General features: G+C 41.3%; 1 protein-coding gene across 1 annotated transcript; it reads left to right on the plus strand.

The window, feature by feature from the left end:
• Nucleotides 1–149: 149 nt before the first annotated feature.
• On the plus strand, nt 150–13,706 carry cand2 (cullin-associated and neddylation-dissociated 2 (putative)). Its single transcript, XM_070902737.1, has 24 exons — nt 150–217; nt 583–726; nt 1,753–1,907; nt 2,440–2,563; nt 2,986–3,043; nt 3,375–3,573; nt 3,731–3,836; nt 3,942–4,084; nt 4,425–4,735; nt 4,936–5,077; nt 5,295–5,413; nt 6,804–6,959; nt 7,949–8,170; nt 8,302–8,508; nt 9,254–9,441; nt 9,881–10,046; nt 10,128–10,268; nt 10,963–11,102; nt 11,548–11,723; nt 12,008–12,103; nt 12,247–12,416; nt 12,527–12,691; nt 13,243–13,350; nt 13,476–13,706. The coding sequence occupies exons 1-24, from the start codon at nt 150–152 to the stop codon at nt 13,704–13,706; spliced, it is 3,735 nt and encodes a 1,244-aa protein (XP_070758838.1).
• The last annotated feature ends 7,398 nt before the right edge of the window (nt 13,707–21,104 follow it).

The raw sequence follows: 21,104 nt of genomic DNA on the forward strand, positions 1-21,104 counted from the left end.
TACAAGTGTCAAGTTCCCACCACCGGTTAGCTGTCCTGTGTTACTTCTCTCTGCCCCCTCCAGCCTCGCCATGTTGCTGGCTTAAATCGGTCGCCACAGTTTTCTGATTTTTAACGTAGAATAACTTTCACGGCTGTCAAAGTACCAACATGTCGAACGTGTCTTACCACATCTCCAACCTGTTGGAGAAAATGACATCAACTGACAAAGACTTTAGGTAAGACAGAGTGTCGGTTAGCTTAATGAGCAGCCTGTGCGTCTGACAGTGAGATGACACTTTTTGGTGCTGACTCAGTGGCTAACTGTCTTTATGTGTGTCATTTCACTACACAGGCGACATTTCTTTCCTTTTTTTTTTAAAATAAAAGTGTAATTTGACTTGAGATTTGTGAAATCACAAGTCTACCTTTAACCAATTTTTAATGTGAGTGGGGATTTAGTGTCATAACACAAAATAAAAAATCAGACTTTTTAATGAGTTCATAATTTACTTTTCTTTGCCTCTTGTCTCTTTCTATTGTCCTGTTAACCTGTGTGTGTGTGTGTGTGTGTGTGTGTGTGTGTGTGTGTGTGTGAGACCAGGTTCATGGCCACTAATGACCTGATGCTGGAGCTCCAGAAGGACAGCATCAAACTGGACGAGGACAGTGAGAGGAAGGTGGTGACCATGCTGCTCAAACTGCTGGAGGACAAGAACGGGGAGGTGCAGAACCTGGCTGTGAAATGGTAAAAACACACCACACACACAGGTTAGGGTGTGCAAATGGAAAGATGTTTATGTTGTTCAGTCTATGGAGAAGCAGCATTGACTTGCTCATTTCTGATCAGGGTGGTGGGGGGCTGGACCCAGCACTACGCTGCTTATTGACATCTAATGATGTTGTCATTATTTTGTAGAATATTTCAAATGAAATCAAATTTCATGTTATGTAGAGAAGGAAATTCATTGGTCGGAGATGCAAAAGTATACATAGAAGCAATACAAAAATAAAAAAGCAATCCATAACATGAACAATACCTATATTACCTGTAATAATCCGTAAATACCTGTGCATCATCTCGGGGTGCAGAGTCCTGTATGTTCTCCCTCCCTAACTGTTGTGGTTGTGGTTTGAACTCGGCTCTCTTCCTTCTGTAGTTTGTTCTGATCCTTGACACACACATTCCCAAACACACAAAGCAAGCTAAAAGTTGACGAGTATAAAAGTACGCGATGAGCCGTTCTAAACTTTAAGCATCATTTTACTGATGCAGGAAAATCATTCTTTGCTGCACGTTTTGGCCTCAGATGCTGCACAATCAGTAAAGATTATTATTATTCTCAACTTCTAGATATGTAGAGTTTGAGACTCTTTCACATGACATGGATTAGCTGTTGTAGATGTTACAGAAACACTTTGTACTTGTATACAGATATCGTATGTTGTTGGTCATTGTTGCTTTTTATTTATATTTATATATACACCTATTTTCACCTACTTGTATATAGTATAGTTCTGTTTATTTTTATCTTTGTTGTCTTGTTTTTGGCTGCATGTCTGTTTCTATCTTCCTGTAAATTGTTCTGTGTGTAACATTGATAGTAACTTAAAACTGGATTCCTTGTATGTGTTCACACACACCAAGTGCTCGCTCATGCTGGGAACTGTTGGGTCTCTGTAAATAATATTGTAAAGACTACAGTCCAGACGTGCTAACTTGTACTTGGCCAGTAAAGCTGATTCTGATTCTGTGGGTGTGTTTGGTTTTCAGCCTGGCCCCTCTGGTGAGCAAGGTGAAGGAGCCTCAGGTGGAGACGATGGTGGACACGCTGTGTTCAAACATGATGTCAGACAAGGAGCAGCTGAGAGACATTTCCAGCATGGGACTGAAGACTGTGATCGCTGAGCTGCCGCTGTCTTCATCAGGTGAGGGCTGAAATAATCTCATCGCCGTCAACTTCCATCTTATTCTTATTCGTTTTTGATGCCATCTGACGTTAAAGATGCTGCTAAGTTTAAATTCAGACAAACGCTCCTCATTCAAGGGATTTTGGCTTTAAATAACTAGAAAATAGTCTGTGTGATAACAGCTGTTTTTGTGTGAATATTTTATTATTTATTTTAAAAAGTGGGTTATTCTACAGCAGCACAGCCAGAAGACTAAAATGTGCATTAGACATGTAATTGATAGATTTTTATATTTAAAAGTGACGGCCTGTAAATTTCAGAATACTCTGCTGAAATTTGATGTACACAGATATAATGCAATTTTTGACCATTTTTCTCATCAAATCATTTAAAAATACCTTGAGCATTTTTACAAATTAAATTCTCACTTTAGGGTTAGGGTTAGTAACCTATGTGTGGTTTACTTAATGTTAAATTTTTCTTTTTTACTTGCCAGATCTGTTGCTTTTTTAATTTCCCTGTGGGTTCTTGTGTTTGTGTGGGTTGCCAGGTTTGACCCTGACTGTCAGTGTTTGTAAGAAGATAACCTCCCAGCTGATTGGTGCCATGGGGAAACAAGAAGACGTGTCAGTTCAGTTAGAGGCCCTGGACATCCTGTCGGACATGTTGGGAAGGTAAAATTACAACACACTGCCATGCTAGCAGCTGGTTGGTCCACCACTTTGATCCAGACTGAAATATCTCAACAGCTATTGGATGGATTAACATTTTCTACAGACAGTCGTGGTCCCCAGAGGATGTCTCCTGCTGAGTTTGGTGATCCTCTGACTTTTCCTCTAGCGCCACCATGAGGTTCACATTTGTTGTTTCGAGTGAAATGTCTAAACAACTGTTGGATGCATTGCCATGAAGTTTTGTCCAGACGTCTTCCCCTCTCGATGAATTGCAAGAACTTTGGTGATCCTCTGACATTTTGGCGCCATCATGTGGCTAAAATTGTACTTTGTGTGATACTTTATGATCAAATACCTGCAAAACTTGATTAAGTCAGAGGCGATGTTAGTGCTAACTGTTGTTGTTTTGATTCTCTCTCCAGGCTCAGTGGAGCACTGGTCAGTTTTCACAGCTCTCTGCTCTCCAGCCTGCTCCCCCAGGTAAGAAACACTCACCTGTAACACCCAATGACTATATATTTAACCTCCTCCCTACTCGCTGTAGTAGTGAATAGTAGTAGCAGTAGTAGTAGTGTTTGTAATAGTGGTTTTTGCAGTACTAATATACTAATTAAAAATGTTTGTGAATGAATGAGAACATTTTCATTCAAAAGTGCACGATTTTTCTTTCTTTTTCAGTCATTGTGACATATTGTGCCAGCTATATTTTATTTTATTGGTTTAATAAATGTTTTTATCCATCCATCTCTCATCTGTCTGTCCATTCATTCATTCATTCATTCATTCTCTCCTCACCCTGATGCTCTATCAGTTAACCAGCCCCAGGATGGCGGTCAGGAAGCGCTCCATCTTGGCTCTCGGTCACCTGGTGCCCTGCTGTAGCTCCGCCCTCTTCTCCCAGCTGACCGAACACCTGTTGACGGAGTTGGCCAAGGGCCCGCCCACTTCAATGACGAGGACGTACATCCAGTGCCTGGCAGCCATTAGCCGTCAGGGCGGCCATCGAGTCGGTGAGATCTGTTGTTGCGTTCACGTCTGAAGTCGCTACACTGCTCATTTTCTTTTTTTTATTTATTTGGCCATGCAGATTTAGATAAAGACTGTGTGTGTGTGTGTGTGTGTGTGTGTGTTCGTGTGTGTGTGTGTGCGTGTGTGTGTGTTCTGTAGGAGAGCATTTAGAGAAGCTGATCCCCATGGTGGTTAAGTTCACCAGTGTGGAGGACGATGAGCTCAGAGAATATTGTTTCCAGGCGTTTGAAGCCTTTATACGCAGGTAAACACACACACACACACACACACTCACACACACACACACACACACACACACACAAACTCTCTCTCTCTGTCTGTTACTCGTATTGCGTCCATTGATTGACAGGTGTCCAAAGGAGATGTCCCCCCATGTTGCCACGGTAACACAGCTTTGTCTTAAGTTCATGACCTTTGACCCTAACTACAATTATGATGACGAGGAGGAGGAGGAAGAAGATAGCATGGACATAGAGGACGGGCTTGATGAAGGTCTGTGTTTGTTTGCATTTGTTTCCTCTTTTGGTTTGTTGATAAGTTTTGAGAGTTCATCCTGCTTCCTGTGTAAATACTTTGCTTTGTGGTACTAAAACTTTAAAATAATGAGTGGGAGTTTAAGGTAACTAGTTTACGCACACCATTTGATTTGGTGCAGGTTGTCACCTTTTGGTCAGTGTTAGGTCAGATTTTAAAAACAAAGAAAAGGGAGTGTTAGCATCATAATCAGTTTGTATGACTTCACCGATATAATAAGGTACTTATTCAGGACAGAAAGCGATGATGAGACGAAGTAATAAGTGAATTCAACTCAGCGTCTCATGACCACGTCCAGAATCAGACGAGGAGTACAGTGACGATGATGACATGAGCTGGAAGGTGCGGCGCTCCTCCATCAAGTGTCTGGAGGCGTTGATCAACACCCGGCGGGACCTTCTCCTCTCCTTCTACTCCTCCATCTGCCCCGCTCTGCTGGCCCGATTCAAGGAGCGCGAGGAGAACGTGAGGGCGGACGTCTTTGCTGCTTTTTCAACGCTGCTGAGGCAAACGCGAGCGGGATCGAGCCACCACGGCCTCATCGCGGCCGGTTCGGACTCAGGGCTGAGCAGGGAGGAGGAGCCTGCAGTCGCCATGCTGAAGACACAGGTACAGAAGGATGAAGGGGAGAAGAGGATGGTGGGGAGGATCAGAGTTATACAGTTATACAAACATTTTCTGAAGACTCGAGGTATTTGTCATCGGGCAGAGCCAAACAACCAGGGTTTCAGTGTGTGTGTGTGTGTGTGTGTGTGTGTGTGTGTGTGTGTGTGTGTGTGTGTGTGTGTGTGTGTGCGTTGTCTGTCCAGGTGCCCATGATAGTGAAGGCTCTCCACAGGCAGCTGAAGGAGAAGAGCATTAAATCTCGACAGGGCTGCTTCTGTCTCCTCACTGAACTGGCTCACACTGTACCTGGAGCCCTGGAACAGCATATACCTGCTCTAATACCTGGTATACACACACACACACACACACACACACACACACACACACACACTCGCTCATTTGCACTATAAACCTACTTGTTTTTACCTTCAACTGCTTTGTTTTCTCTTCCCCCTGCTCTCTTCTGTCCTCCACTATCTCCTTTTCTTTATTTTGTCTTTTCCCCTCCTGCTCCCTCCTCCCTCCTCCCTCCCCCCTCCCTCGTCCTTCCTCCTTCCTCCAGGTATTGTCTTCTCCCTGACAGACAAGTCCACCTCCTCCACCATGAGGATCGACGCTCTCTCCTTCTTCCACGTCCTCCTCCTCTCCCACCCTCCTCAAGCCTTTCAGCCGCACATGCAGGTTCTTTAAACCTCTTTTAAAGCTTTGCTTCAGGACATCTGCAGAGTGAAACATGCCTATTGTACAGGACGATCCGCTGGTAAACATAATGTAAACCTGCAGACTGCACTGGCCTTTGTGTTTAGCCTCACATCTTCAGTTCTGTGGCTCAGTCAGCTCATTTCAGTGCTCTGATTCTTCTCCATTTTTGCACTCAAACACAAGAAGTCTGTTTCTAGGTTTCTATGCAAAACACTGAATCAGAATCAGTCAGAATTCATCACAGTCATCTGTTGCCTCCACACTGATCCTGTGTCCACGTGACAACAGAAAGAATGAAAATAATGAAATTAAACATGAATGTCACAGCTTTGAGTCCTGCCTGCAAAAGTATGACATTCACAATATACTTAAGTATCAAAAGTACAAGTGCTCATTATGCAGAATGGCTCATTTTAGAATCTTTTTTGAATAACTGGCTTATAATTATTGATTAATAATTATTAAATGTTGCAGCTGGTGAAGGTGGAGCTAATTACTTTACATACTGCTGGGTAGCTTAATCCATAATAATACATCGTAATTTATTAGTTGATTTATATTTTGTATCAATATATAATATAATATAATCGGAAAAGTATCTAGTAACTAAAGTTATCAAATAAATGAAATGGAGTAAACGGTTCAATATTGGCTTCCATTCAATTGGCTGGAGTAGAAATATAAAGTTGCATAAAATGGAAATACTTAAGTAAAGTACATGTACCTCAATCCACCCTCCAGTTGTGACATTTTTCAAAACTTTCCTTTGAATTCTTTATCATAAAAGAATGATTTTGCTGAAAAAAGGCTGTAAAAAGTCTAATTTCCAAGGCCGAGACATAAAGGCAAAGACTCCTGAGCAGCCACAGAAACAGATTCAACAGCTGATGTGTTTATTTACAGTGTGGTTTATTAAAGATGCAGCTGTAAGATTTGTCTCCAGGAGAGGCAAAGGCACAAACACAAACTCAACACAAACTACAGAACAAGTCTAACTAGGAAGGTAATACAGCGAAATCAAATGAACCAAACTACAGTGACTCACCTCCCTGTCTAACATAAACAAAACTGATGGCCCAAAAAGATCTTACACACTAGAACAACAACAAGGTTTTGCTCCACACAACGCCGGCTCATTATAAGTGTTATCTGGAAGGAGCCAATCGTCTGCAGGTGTCGTCAGCTGGTGAACCAATCACCTCTGCTGTCTGGTACACACCTATTAACATACACTCTCACTCTCTCACGCACCTGTCACACAAGGTTCTGAACTCGGTGGCTTTGTATTTGTGACTTCATACCTGGGGAAAGGATCTTAAGATGAGCGCGTAAAGACTTCTGTTTGTCGCCCCCGCTGTGATCCCTGCAGGTGCTGCTGCCTCCGGTGGTGGCGTGTGTTGAAGACACTTTCTATAAGATCACCTCGGAGGCTCTGCTGGTCACCCAGCAGCTGGTCAGAGTGATGAGGCCGCAGGGACAGACCGCCACAGCGGGAGGATTCGACCCCAAACCGTTTGTCAGAGAGGTGTGATGGGTCAGGTTTGATAGGACTGTTTTCTCCTCTGATCTGTGGTATTTTCATTTTGGTCGTTTCGCTCTGCTTTATACTTTACTGGCTGTTATTTTCAACTATGGCTGTTATAACCATAGAGTCGTAATATTCTCTTTTCATTATGAACACCCAGAAGACCGGTAAACGTTAGCAGCCCAAAGGCTGGAAGACACTGTACGGATTCGGTCTGATTTTTTGGCCCCGACTAATTTAAGAATCTGGCCCATTTTCTGCCAGATTGGTTGTCGTGCAGATTGAGATTAATCACCTGAACGATCAACGATCTGGCTGTCGGACGATCGGGTGGATTTCTGGCAGCTCAGATATTTTGCTCGGCTGTCTTGCAGTTGCATGGCTGCTGTCAAAAGATCTGCTATAAACTGTAATGCTTGTTTTAATATTGTCGGAATAGTATTTTACATGTTAAAACTGTAGTATTGAGACTGATGTGATATAAAACTGATCTTTATATATATGTACAGTGCTTAACAAATGTATTAGACCCCCACCCAGTGTAAGGTGTTTGCCCCCGCTGCCCTAAATTAACAGTATTGCTCTGTAATGGTTAATCCACCAGTATGTGCAAGCCAAGCTCTTTAATCAAAATGAGATCTTTAATGCTAAAATATAATTATTGCTGTTATCCATGAATTCTCAAATTTACTGTTTTACAAAAAAGCAGAATAAAATAGTAAAGCACATTCTTATTATTTTTTGATTGAGATGCCAAGTGACAGTTATTTACTTGCATTCCTGAACAGAAACATTTAAATTTGTGGTTGCAAGAATGAAAGCTGTTATCAGGGCCGAAGGAGGTCGTACAGAATATCAAGATTAATTATCACAGGACAAAAACAGACGGGGGGTGCTTATGTTGAGTGTGGGCACAACTGATGCGAACAGTGTCCGCCCAGCTGAAGAGACGGTCAGCAAATAAAATCATGAACTTTTGTTTCTCCAAGGTGTTTTCTGTAACCCTGAAGAGGCTGAAAGCAACAGACATCGACCAGGAAGTGAAAGAGAGGGCTATTTCCTGTATGGGTCACATGGTGTGTCACCTTGGCGACCACCTGGGGGCGGAGCTGCAGGGGGTTTTGGCGATCTTTCTGGAGAGGTTAAAGAATGAGATCACAAGACTGACAGCAGTCAGGACCATCACCCTCATCTCTGCTTCACCATTTAAGGTTCAGAGGACACAGTCTTTATTTGACTTGAACTTATAACTTATTACTTAACTTAAACTCATAAAACGTCTTTCCCAAATAAGAACTGGCCAAAAAAAGACTTTTCTCTCTGTTTCCTCCGTCTCATCCAGATCAACTTGTCGTCCATCCTGCCAGAAGCTTTGTCTGTGTTGGGATCTTTCTTGAGGAAGAACCAGCGGGCTCTGAAGCTCGGCACGCTGGCGTGTCTGACCGCGCTGGTCACGCATCACGCCGCCAGCATCAAACCTGCGGCCCTGGAGCCGGTGCTGAGCGAGCTTCCTGCTCTGGTGGATGAGAGCGACATGCATGTGTCACAGGTGCCGCACTGAATTTAACACTAACACACATTAATCATGCTCCTTCCGCCATGTTCGGTGTTACATTTAGAGAATAACTCTCTTGGTTCAGGGTGATCTGATAAAGAGATAACTGAGAAACATGGATACACCCATAAAAGCAAATGTGTCACCTGCTACAAACTAGAAAATACTCAGACAGTACATATTCGCCATGGTGGCAAAATCCTTTAAAACTGCTAATTTAATAATAGAAATGTTATTCTGTAATTGGATTTTGATCTGCATGGAAACACAGGCATTTTAAATACATTTATGGTTTGTAGAAAATACCTGTCAGGGGAAATTAGGATGAATTGTACAAAATGTCTGGCCATTTATATTTATCATATGTAGCACTACCTACAGGAGTTGTCAAAATGTCTTTATAATTCTGTTTTGGAGATTTACATCGAAATAGGCCAGAAGAAGAAAAAGAAGGTGACAGAATCAGAATCAGCATCAGAAATACTTTATTGATCCCCGGGGGGGAAATTACACAAAGTGTTAGATTAGTGAAGAAGAAATGAGCGTACCAGAACTGTCTGCGATGAGGTTGCATTGTGGGTAATGTAGGCCCCAGGTTAGGAGTGCAACGTTTGAAGATCTCTTTCAAGCCCTTTTTTGAGATATTCTGCTAATTCACCGACAAACAAAAGCAAAACCTTCTTATTACCTTCCAGTCCCGCTGACCTGTGATACAGCTTTCCATACACGCTCTGTTTAGGTATCCGTCACCTTGCTGACCTGCATGGCCAAAGCCTGCCCCTCCTCTCTGGCTAAGATCAGCTCCTCTGTGCTGCCGGGAGTCTTCAGACTCGTCCATTCTCCACTGCTGCAGGGTGGTGCGCTGGCAGCCATACTGGACTTCCTACAGGCACTAGTGCTATCCAAAACCAGTAACCTGGGCTACAGGTAAGATGGTGTGTGTGTGAGCTATGTGTTGGATCTGTTTAGGCCCAAATGTCCCCACAACAATAGAAAACTTAGGGTTCAGGATAATCGCTAATGGTTTGTAATGTTTTTATTGACCTACGTGGGGTTTTAATACTGATATGAATCTGATTTTTCTGGATGTTCTTTTTGCCGATATTCAGATGTTTTCACCATTTTCACGTTTTAAGAAGCTCAAAAAAGAGCAAGAATGCAAAAATCCAGTGTTTCCCTCAGGCTTGTAAACAGCACTCATCAAGTGACATGAAAACTTTCTAAAACCCACAGCGCTGAAACTCCTTTAGGTGATTAGACAACTATTACAAGACAATCGAGAAATATGACAGCATGTTTAAACTTAAACAGACTCTTCTAATCAGTCCTCCTCCCCTCTCCCCCCCCCCCCCCCCCCCCCCCCCAGTCACTTGCTGAAGTCTCTGACAGACCCGTTCCACAGCTCTCAGTCCTCAGCAGACGGCTCCGTCATCCACAGACAGTCCTTCCACTCGGTGTCTCGCTGTGTGGCAGCTCTGTCGTCCGCCTGCCCCAAAGAAACACCAGGAACTGTGTCCGGCCTCATACAGCAGGTGTGTGAGTGTTCGCACGCTCGTAATGCACAACACCTTCTGCCTCTTTGGGTTTTGCTGTATCTCTTGTCCTCCGCTCAGGTGAAGAATCCCGGTTCTCCGGAGTCTGCTCGAGTCCTGGCTCTGCTGTGTCTGGGGGAGGTGGGAAGGAGCGGCAGCCTGGGAGGAAGTAAGGAGGTGCAGGGAGTCATCCTGGATGCCATCTCCTCCACCAGTGAGGAGGTAAGACATACACGTTCCCAGTCTGCAAATATCAATTATTAAAAAACATTTAAACATTTTGAAAAACACCATGAAAGACAGCACGTTCCCAGAGTCCAGGGGGAATCTTTCATAAGTCAGAGTCCATATGAGTCCAGATCCCAACACAAGTTACAATTATATAAAACAGATAATCAGCACATCCTCCCACATATCTAGCTAATCCAGAAGCTTTCGATCGTATCCCACTGCCTTCCTCAGCAAATGAAACTTGCTCAGATGCCGTTTCATTTATAGAAGGTTCACACTTCATCTAGAGATAAAAGCTGAACTTGTTAAGTTGAACTTAGTCGTCTGGAATCAACACACCAAATGTAGCTTTTAAAAGTCAAATCTTTCCTTGATGTCAAAGTCTTTTCTGAGTGAGGTGGTTGAGAGATTAGAGAGGGATTTCAGATCAGACTCCTGTAATGGTTTATATATCATACACATGGTGACAAATAAAGAGAGAAGCTTGAAAATCAACAAAAAGATCCTTCAAAGTGAAACTAGTGAGCTGTGAATATATTGGTTGAAAGTGAGAAAAATCTCCAATATCTCTTCAACAATCAGAGACAGCTAAACCCTATTCGGGGCAGCTCGTCAGGTATGTTCAACATGACTTTACACAGGTGCTTATTTTTTAATATTAACAGTATCTGGTTTGTGATTTCAGGTGAAGACGGCAGCATCCTGCGCTTTAGGCAGCATGGCGGTCGGTAGCCTGAACGACTACCTGCCCTTCCTGCTGAAGGAGATCTCCTCCCAGCCACGCAGACAATACCTGCTCCTGCACTCCCTCAAAGAAGTCATCAGGTGTGTGTTCATGGGTTCCTGTGTGTTTCCTTGTATGCATCTTACCTCCTTCTCTCCTCAGTGTTAGCTGTTTGTTGTATCTTTCTGAATTACTGTAATTGAGAACTTGACACTTTGGCGCCCTCAAGTGGCAAAGAAAGAAAAACATTGAACTTTACAGACAGACTGTGGACAATAATAGAAATCAAATCCTGTAACCTAAAGTTTCTTTTGCTTAGTGTGCAGCAGGGACAGAAGTAGGATAAGAGGGATATTTTTTAACTGTTATTGTTGAGTCCAGTTTTGTTTTTTGAACCAAGCAGAGCATTTTGACAAAATTTGTGAATTCACAGCTTTTTTTTTGTCATAAAACCAGATTCCCTTTAAAGTCTGGTAAAAACCTACTACTCTTCCTCTTCTATCCTCTTCCTAAATACCTTCTCTCTCTCTCAATCTCTGTGCCCAGTGCCTGTCCAGCCTCTAGTCTCTCGCCCCATGTGGAGTCTATCTGGGCTTTGCTGTTTCAGAACTGTGAGTGTCAGGAGGAGGGGACCAGGAACCTGGTGGCTGAATGTCTGGGAAAACTGACCTTAGTCAACGCTGCACAACTGTTACCAAGACTTAAACAGCAACTTAAAGCAGGTACGATGTGTGAGTCTGTCTGTCTGTCCATCCAACACTTCAGGTCCAGAGCAAAATATCTAAGTTTAATATGGTTTGTCTCTTCCAGCCATGTGCTTAGTTGTGTCAGACAATAGTGAACATTTAAATTACATAAAAAGCAAATGAAGATGGCAACAATCGTACTCAGTGCTGCCTTTAATATCATCTAATACTGTGTTATTGTGACGAAGTTGTTGCTGCCATGGTTCTGTTAAAGGTTCATTTATAAAACACCAAACAGATCTCTTCCTGCCCTCTCACAGGTTCCCCTCTGGCTCGCAGCACAGTGGTGACAGCCATCAAGTTCACTATTGTTGACCAACCTTCTCCCATAGATTCACTGCTGAAAGACTGCATAGGTAAGATACACAGGCACACAAACACATGCTTCTTAAATCTAAACCCACGTCCCGATCCTGAACTAACCCCCTAACAAATAGTACACACACACACACACACACACTTTCTGTTTGATAGCAATGACGTCATCTCTGTTTGGCAGGTGACTTCCTGAAGACCTTGCAGGATGAGGACATCAACGTGCGCCGTGTCGCTTTGGTGATGTTTAACTCTGCAGCTCATAACAAACCATCGCTGATCCGCGGTCTCCTAGCAACAGTGCTGCCTCACCTCTACAAGGAGACCCAGATCAGGAAGGACCTCATCAGAGAAGTGGGTTGACCTGTCGGGAAGCTGGAAACTTTTCTGTCTGATGTTTATATCTTGATGTTGTGTTTCTCAAAGCCCTGTGCCCGATGTGTAATTCTGCATGTGTGCTGCAGGTGGAGATGGGTCCATTCAAACACACTGTGGATGACGGTTTGGATGTGCGTAAAGCAGCGTTCGAGTGTATGTACACTCTGCTGGACAGCTGCCTGGAGGGGCTGGACGTCCTGCAGTTCCTAGATCATGTAGAGGAAGGACTCAAAGATCACTATGATATCAGGGTGGGTAGAAAACACTGGAGAAATATTAAAAATATTGAAAGATCCCATCAGAGTTATGTGCAGCTTTCTTCTCCTCCCTAGAAAACATAATCATGACATTCTTTCAAACTGAGTTTCCACTGTGAGAAGTCTGGAACAGCCGGTCACAAACAAAACGATCCACCAGCCGCCTCTTGAAACTCTCAAAACTCATGAACAACCTTTTCAACTAGCTTTTAGAGTTTCAATGGAAAGACCTCTCATCTTAAATCTGTTCAGAAACTGATTTGATGGAGAGTTTAGACCACGTTGCCATAACAATCCGGCTCAGTTTGTTTTTCCAGTTTGAACATTCGAAGTCCAGCAGGTGGTTCGTTGATCCAGTCGGCTGAAGGAAGAGTTCATGTTGATAAATAAATACTCATCTAAGCCTCGGCATTGCATGACACAACACAGTGTATCAGTAGCAGCACCTCCAAGCATCTTCATCTTCATCTTCTTGACTCGGCTCTCCCACTTTTTTGTGTGTATTTCTATGTGTTTCGGTGTGTGTGTGTGTGTGTGTGCTGTAGATGCTGACTTTCCTGATGCTAGCTCGACTGGCCTCTCTGTGTCCTGCTGCTGTTCTCCAACGACTGGACAGACTGATAGAACCACTTAAAGCCACCTGCACTACCAAGGTACTGGCACTCTTAGAAGTCCGTAATTCATATTATGATTCATATAGATGCTAAAGTACTTTCGAGGAGCACATTGACAATCCCCACTACACTGAAATGAATCCCCACCCCTCCACCACCCGCAGGTGAAGGCCGGTTCTGTGAAGCAGGAGTTCGAGAAGCAGGAGGAGCTGCGGCGCTCGGCCATGCGCGCTGTCGCCGCCCTGCTGGCTGTGCCCGAGGTGGAGAGGAGCCCCAGCATGGCTGACTTCGCCAACCAGATCAGAACCAACGCTGACATGGCATCCATCTACCAGAGCGTCCAGGGAGGGGAGGGTGGGGGCTTGGGGCCCGCAGAGAGCATGGATATGAGCTAGACGCTGCATGATGTTTTGTTATGATGTTTTTTTTATAGACGAGGTTTAGATACAGCAGATAAAAGCACTCAGTGTTTAAAGAAGCACGGTGCTGTTTAAATGTGTTATACAAACATGAAAGCAACAACTCAACATCGGGCTCTTTATGAATTTCCTCCCTAGCAACACATTTTATAATAGACATGTGGTAAGCTTACTTAAATGGATTTTGCAGTTTCCTTTTGTCCATTTTGTGTTTCTTCAAATGAAGATTTGGGTTTAATTTAGTTCACATGAAATAAAGTGAACACTTTGATCTAGTGGTGGATTTGTTACACGAGATCTATGTTGTGACTCGAGGTTTAAATCGTCATGTCAAATCCAAATTACAACATCAACTCAACGTCAACATGAACATCTTTATCTTTTACTCAGGAAGGAAACGTGAGCAGTGAGTTTTAACAGCAAATTATCACGTTAAATTCTTTCAGAGGTGTTTCACAAGAGCGGTAAGTGACACACTGATCTGTCAACTGTCTTGGCGTCCGATTTGTATTGCTGATATTAGTGTGAAGTTTTAAAAATGCCTCCATTTCTAAAATTGAGCATAATTAAGTTGCTTAATTTGAGCTAAAACATTGGGAGTTAACACATTTTTATTACATTTTCCCAGCAAATCTTTGTTGAAGATCAACTTTTTTATCACAGTGTGTTTATGTTTTCTGTTGATGTGCATTTTTGAAAAATGACAGAGAAAAATGACAATATGACACATGGATGACGACAGATTACTTCCATACATAACATTTATTTGTGTTTTATATTTAATATGAGTAGAGAGTTACACAATTAGAATCTCAATAAAAAGCACAACATTCATTGCAAACAATGTATGAGGAGTAACAGTGGCACATAAGCATTGTGAATATTTAAAATAAGTAAGGTTTGTATAAAAAAATACTAGAATGAAAATACTTTATAACCAATGCATCTTTTTCATTGGTTGATAAGTCCCAGTATCTCTGCCTAAGTCTTTGAAACCCAGGTGATGTCAACCAACACCAATACACTGGTGCAGTAATGAGCATGGTTACATTACATGAGGAAATACAACAACAGACATACAACAACAGACATAGGAGTGAAGGCAAAAAACAAGAAGGAAACATTAGTTTTGTTTGATTGTGGTCAGATAAACATAAATGGTTATTATTAGATATCAGTTTTGTTTACATGCAAGTATTTCGGTTCTGATCAGGTTTTGGGAGTAGCCTGTTTATGTGTTTGTGTTAAAACATCATATCCTGTTTTCATAAATATGCATAAACCCACATTCCAGTTTTTTAAAAGACCTTTTGGGCAGTTTTTTGCCTTTATTACAGATAGAGAGATGACAGGAAATGAGGGAGAGGGAGATGCAGAAAGGTCCCTACAGACTATGGTCTGGACCAATAGGCCAATACATGCAAGATGGATTACTCGCACAGAAACCGGAAAACTGACAGTGGTTGAAGAGTCCTTCAGATATCTGTACTGTAAGATAATAATCATCAGCCGCTCTATATTTTAGAGGGATATTACACTTTTCGTTAATGTCCAACAGGGGGCGCCAGCTGCACGCAGTGGAGTGTGTCGTCACTGGAAGGAATGGAGGCGGGAAAGATTCGAAACTAAACGGAAGAAACAAAGAACCGAAGTCAGGATGGATGGAGGTTAACAAAAAGAATTACGAGCAAAATTTACTCAAAGTTACACAGAAAAGGACCAGCTGTGGAGTGCCTGCGACACTGTGGTTCATGAAAAGATTGAGGAAGATCACATTGTCGTGTTTTGATGAAGAATTCTGTGGTAAGTCTTCTATTGTGCTAGCTTAACCAAGACGTTAGCTTAAAGCTAGCTAAGGACTGTCCTCATGACATGAAACAAAAACGCAGTACTGTGGAATTTACTGTATTCGTTTTTAAGTGATTGAAATTAGATTTTGCCAGCAAAGGTTGACTGTCTCACGTCTTATTTTATTTTGTAGTCGCAGTCATGTTTGAGCTAGTTAACGGTAACATCTCGGGTTTAACGGCAGTGGTGGCCATTTGCGCGCTTTTGGTTTAAATGTTGACGACAGAGAAAAATCAATGCAATGTTTTAAAATATTATAGTGACATTAGAAGTTATGCTACGTAGCAGAATGTATGAGGGATATTACAGGAATATTATAAAGGACTTCTGAAATCTAGTTAACTAAGTTAACTAGTGCTCCATTGTTTTTTTTAGTATTTGTTGATTAACGTTAGTACTTGATAATTTTACTGCAGATTGATTTGATCAATCTGCTGCTTTTTTGAAATATATAATCAATAACACATTTTAGTTTGGGCTTGTTATTTGTGTGCACACTTTAGAAATGCTATTCAGGGAAGTGTAGTGGGATCATTTCCTTAATTGACTGAGTGTTTCTGTCTGGAGGCTGATTGATCTCTCAGATAATATGGATAAAGTCCTGTTAATCTGTGATGACAGTCATGATATCAGTAACCAAGATGGCTGATCAAGGGACAACCAATGCAGCTCATTCTTTTTAATTAGTTACATCGCCCTGAAACTAGATGCTAGAAGAAGATGTCATACATTTCAGTTAGAAAGGAGAATTATAAGTCATAATTAGTGAAAGATCTTGTAATTTAATCTGCATACAGTACGACTAGATATTAATTGCATTTATACTTTACAATATGCAGGTTGTTTTCTTCACGGTCAAACTCTGTTTGAGTGAAGCTTCAGTGGACAGGAGGCAAGAGGATCCCTGCCATCGTATGTGGAGGAGCCGAGGAGCCAACCCAGGATTTGGATTTGGACTTCTCCACTTGGATTTCAGATAAGATTTTTAAAAACTGTAAGGGTCCCCTAATTGATTATAAAGATTATAAAGAAAATAATTTTAAATATGTTCCCTGACCAACCAACAACCAACACTGATGTTCAAGAAATGCAATAAGGACGTTATGAGCTCCCGAAGAGGCAAAACAATTCTCATAATCAACAATTGACACTTTCAAGAGAGCAGATTCTGTGATATGACATGCTGAAATACTGAGACTGAAATACTTTACAGGTTGCACTTAAGTCCAGAAAATGTTGCAGCTGTCTAAAAAACAACAAAATATTTTGTTATGTACAACAATTATGTTATACCGTTAATTGCATGTACAGAAATATCAGACAAGGTACAGGTGAAGAAGTAGATGGTTTTGGGGATCAGTACTTTGTCAAAGTTGCGTTGGAAGTTAAAGATGGGGAAGTGCAGTCTAAGAGTAGTGCAGTAAGGTAGAGGGGCTTGTTGGAAAGTTATCAGTGATGTAAGTCAAGCTCAGGCCAGGTCCTGAGTCTGGCTGTGGGGTTTGTTCCTGTATCTCTTCATACATTTGATTCCATCTGAGGAAGAATGTAAAGTGACAACAAACACTATTTGTATTGACTGTACTGTACTGAGTCCTGCATGGGTCCAGTTTTGCAGACCTGCACTGGTTCCAAAAAAACAAGATGGCGATGGCAAACAATGCCAAACTTGAGGCTTCAAAAGGGTAGTCCACAAACCAGTGGGTGACGTCACGGCGGCTACGTCCACTTCTTTTATAGTCTGTGGTTATTTAAGAAAAACCAACATTTGAAAAATAACTTTGTTTTCCAATGTCATTATATTTATTTAAACATGAAGGGAAAAATACATTTTGAATTTGGATTCCTCAAAATATGTTGAATCTCTCTTTTTAAAGTTTCAAGTCAGTTTCTTTAAAGTATTCATTCATTCATTCAAAAGTGTAATTTAATCACAAAATGCTTGATAATACCATCTTCATTTTACAGTTCAATATATTGTATATTAACAAACTCACGGTTGAGTAGCCAGTTGAGTTGGATAAAGTCTCACAGATGAAGGATGGATGAAATGTTTTGGCCAGACAGGAGCATTTGTATAATGATTCCTTATTTATGTGGATTTACAGTACAGTGTTCAGCTTTTGTATTTTACATTACTGTTACTGTAAGGTAGTTGCTTTGATTAGAGGTAAAAAGCTATGGATACCATCCAGTTGGCTGTAGAGGTTATTTGGCTTCACTATCGGGTTAGTGTTTGTAAGTCTAATTAAGAAATAAAAAGCAGGAACCAAATGTCAGTGGAGTTCTGTGACACAGTTCCTGTCTTGCCTTAAACAGTGATAAAGGGACAGTTCATGTTGGTGGCAGTGATGCGCTTTTTGACGCGTTAGTTAAATGCGTTTTGAGAAGGGATGTGGTTCCATAACATTTTTTTTCTTTTCGAATCTCTAATTGAAACTCAAGTTTACCTTTCAACATTTGCAAGTAAAGACTAAAATAACTCAAAGATGTCTAATCAGCTTTTGTTGGCTGAGAAGCAGAAACAGTTTTTAGTGGCAGCCTGATTAATGTTCACAGCCTGAAAATGAGCTGAGCAGCAGAATATATGAAATGTTCATTAATCGTATCCGACACATTCAGCTGGAGCCTCCTGCTCTTCACCAGCTACTGACTCCAAATACTGAAGCTCCTGATTCAGAACTGTGAAGCTCATCAGATTTAAATGTTGATCTGAAATGAATCAAAGTTTAACTAGAATAGATGGAAAATGAGGTAGAGAAGAGTCACCACTCTGTTGGTCCCTGTTGAACCACAAACACACTCAGTCCACTGGTGGCCGTACAGCGGCGTTACAGACACCAGCTGCAGAGAGCACCACAACCACAAACTTTTAATGTAGCTGTTACAGGATCAACGTTATTGAGCTACAGCTGATCTAATCTGCTGCTGGTGATGTTTGTCATTTTAACAGAGACAGATGACAAGCTGCTACCTACAGTATATGTTTTCCATTGCTCTTTGCTAATAAAAAAGAGAATAAGGAGGGATAAAAGGTTTCATAAGAGATTCGTTAGCGTTTGCGTGCTTGAGTATTTTACTGATCCAAAATCGAAACCCAACACTAGTCTTGAGTGAGTGATGTCCTTTTGTAGGACAAACGACGTGTTGTAGTGCTATGCAGTGTAAACTGATGTAGTGATTGCACTCAGAACAAGTGCTTAAGGGATTGAGAGTAACTATGATGAAATAAATAATTAATGTCTTTAAAAGTGTGTAATTTTTAAAATGAAAACATATTTCAGTTTACAGCCAGCAGTATTTGACAACTCACCTACAGTCATCAGGAATCTGTGGAAGAACGTGTTGCTGTGTGTTTTGTACGAGCTTTCTGCTTCGCACCAGTATGTCCCAGTGTCGTCAGTGCTCTCCAGTGTACAAACTATAATCTACAGCCTGTAAAGGGTTAGTCAGATCTGTGCAATGTTCATTTTAGTCATGTGTGTGGTTTTTAATTGTCAAATAACAAAAATAAAATGTATCGCTGGATTACTTCATCAGTTAGCAATACCAAGCAGCAGAGTGTACACATGTTCAAATGAAGATATAGTTGACTGTCTTTTGACTTTGTTGGTCTTGTACTTTGTTGAGCTATGGTAGAGTACTGTATTGTTGCCGTTTTCTTGTGTTGATTAGTCTCCAGTTTCTGCACAGTTGTATTTCCTGAATTTATATGTTATGTTATCTAAAAACTACCCTGCCAAATTTCTATCATTCCTGTTTTATCTTTCTTCTTTAAGTCTTAGTCATATCGCCTCCTCCCTTTATTCATGACTGATACACAGAAATTAGGAAATGACTATAAAGAGAGAGAGACTGTTAAAATGTCCCTGACACACTGTATGAAATAGACAGGTAGACAGGTCAGAGTTACAGTTATCACTTAAATTACAAACGCAAACTGTGAATGGGTGCAATGCAACCTCATCATTATTCATTATTTGGTTTTAATTAAATTGAAAGTTAATTTTGTACTTCACACATCATAAATTGTGTGTCTGCATAGTTCCTCAATGCAAAACAGGTGACTGAGGGAACAAATGAAAGAGATTTTATTAATCCATGAAGGGGAAGTTGGGGATTTCTTACCTAAAACGAGAGGGCAACACAAATCTCCCCGTGGATATTAGTTTAACCTGCAGTAACTGATTGTTTTGGCCACTTGGGGGCAGCGGATGCAAGCTTGTTAGTAGCATACAGTTGCTTATTTACACATCGAGCTGTTACAGAGCAACATGATCATTCATGTGGAGTCGTGTTTGTGTCACCTGATGAAGTTCAGTATTCTCTCTCTGTTAGCTCTGTTTTTGGTCTCTACCAACTCCTGAGGCAAATATCTGGCTCTTCAGCTGCTGAATGCTCCGCTGTGTTCAGCAGCTCGTCTCTAACTGTGTCTGCCAGCTGTTTGCTGCTGAGCAGGTCATGTACAGTGGCTTTTTAGGGCTTTTTCTCTGAAAACAACGCCATGAGAGCGCTGATAGTGAACCAGAACAGTAAAGTTGGCTCAACTTTTGCCAGACTGCAACAGGAAGTCATCTGGCATGGCACTGGGTTGTATTTCTGCTGTTTACCTTGCAATCAGCTCAACAAAAGATAAAACTATTTCTCCAGTGGTCGTCTATAGAGTCTACACACATGTTTCTCATGTTCATATATTTTATATACTGTATATATTTTATATATATATATTTCATATATATTTTCCCCCGCTGTGGGATAAATAAAGTTTATCTTATCTTATATCACCCTTCATATTTTCCTTAATTTATCTAAGATATTCAGCATGCTAAATTTACATTTACTATGTACATTTTTATGTGATTGTTGCATCTTTCAAATTATTTTGATGGCATCTGTAGAAACAGTGTCAGTCTTGATACTACCAACATATGGCACAAATGTAAAAAAAATAAAATCAAACCCTGCATACAGTGAATTTAATAAGATTAAAAGGGGAGATTATTATACCGTGTGGTTAATTAATCAGCAACAATTTAATGATGATCTTCTTGATTCTATTGTGTTCTCGTACTCAAAACCACAAATGTCAACCATATTGTGGCGCTAGAGGGGATCACCAAAGTCATTAGGATTCACCATGAGTGCTTGTACAAAATTTTGTGACAATCCATGTAATAGTAGGTGAAATATTTCAGCCTGGACCAAAGTGATGGACGGACCGACATTGCCATCCTTACAGCCATATCGCTGGTGGACAAACTAAACTATGAAATGGCGAAAGTTAAAACATCAAACATATTTCTTTAAACTCATCGTCCGATACAAACAACAATACCAAATGTACAGTGTCTGTGATAAGTTAAATCTGCCGATAACAATCAGCTCTAATATGGATTTAAACTGTCTACAAGCTGAGCTTCAGGAGCAGATACAAACAGAAGACTCATCCTGTCATTACAGACCAGTGCCCAAGTCCCATCACAAAACCTTGCTGACTCAAACAATGTGGATGATGAAGTGAATCCTGTG

This window comes from Enoplosus armatus, chromosome 3, assembly GCF_043641665.1.
Source record: "Enoplosus armatus isolate fEnoArm2 chromosome 3, fEnoArm2.hap1, whole genome shotgun sequence".
Taxonomy (NCBI): domain Eukaryota; kingdom Metazoa; phylum Chordata; class Actinopteri; order Centrarchiformes; family Enoplosidae; genus Enoplosus; species Enoplosus armatus.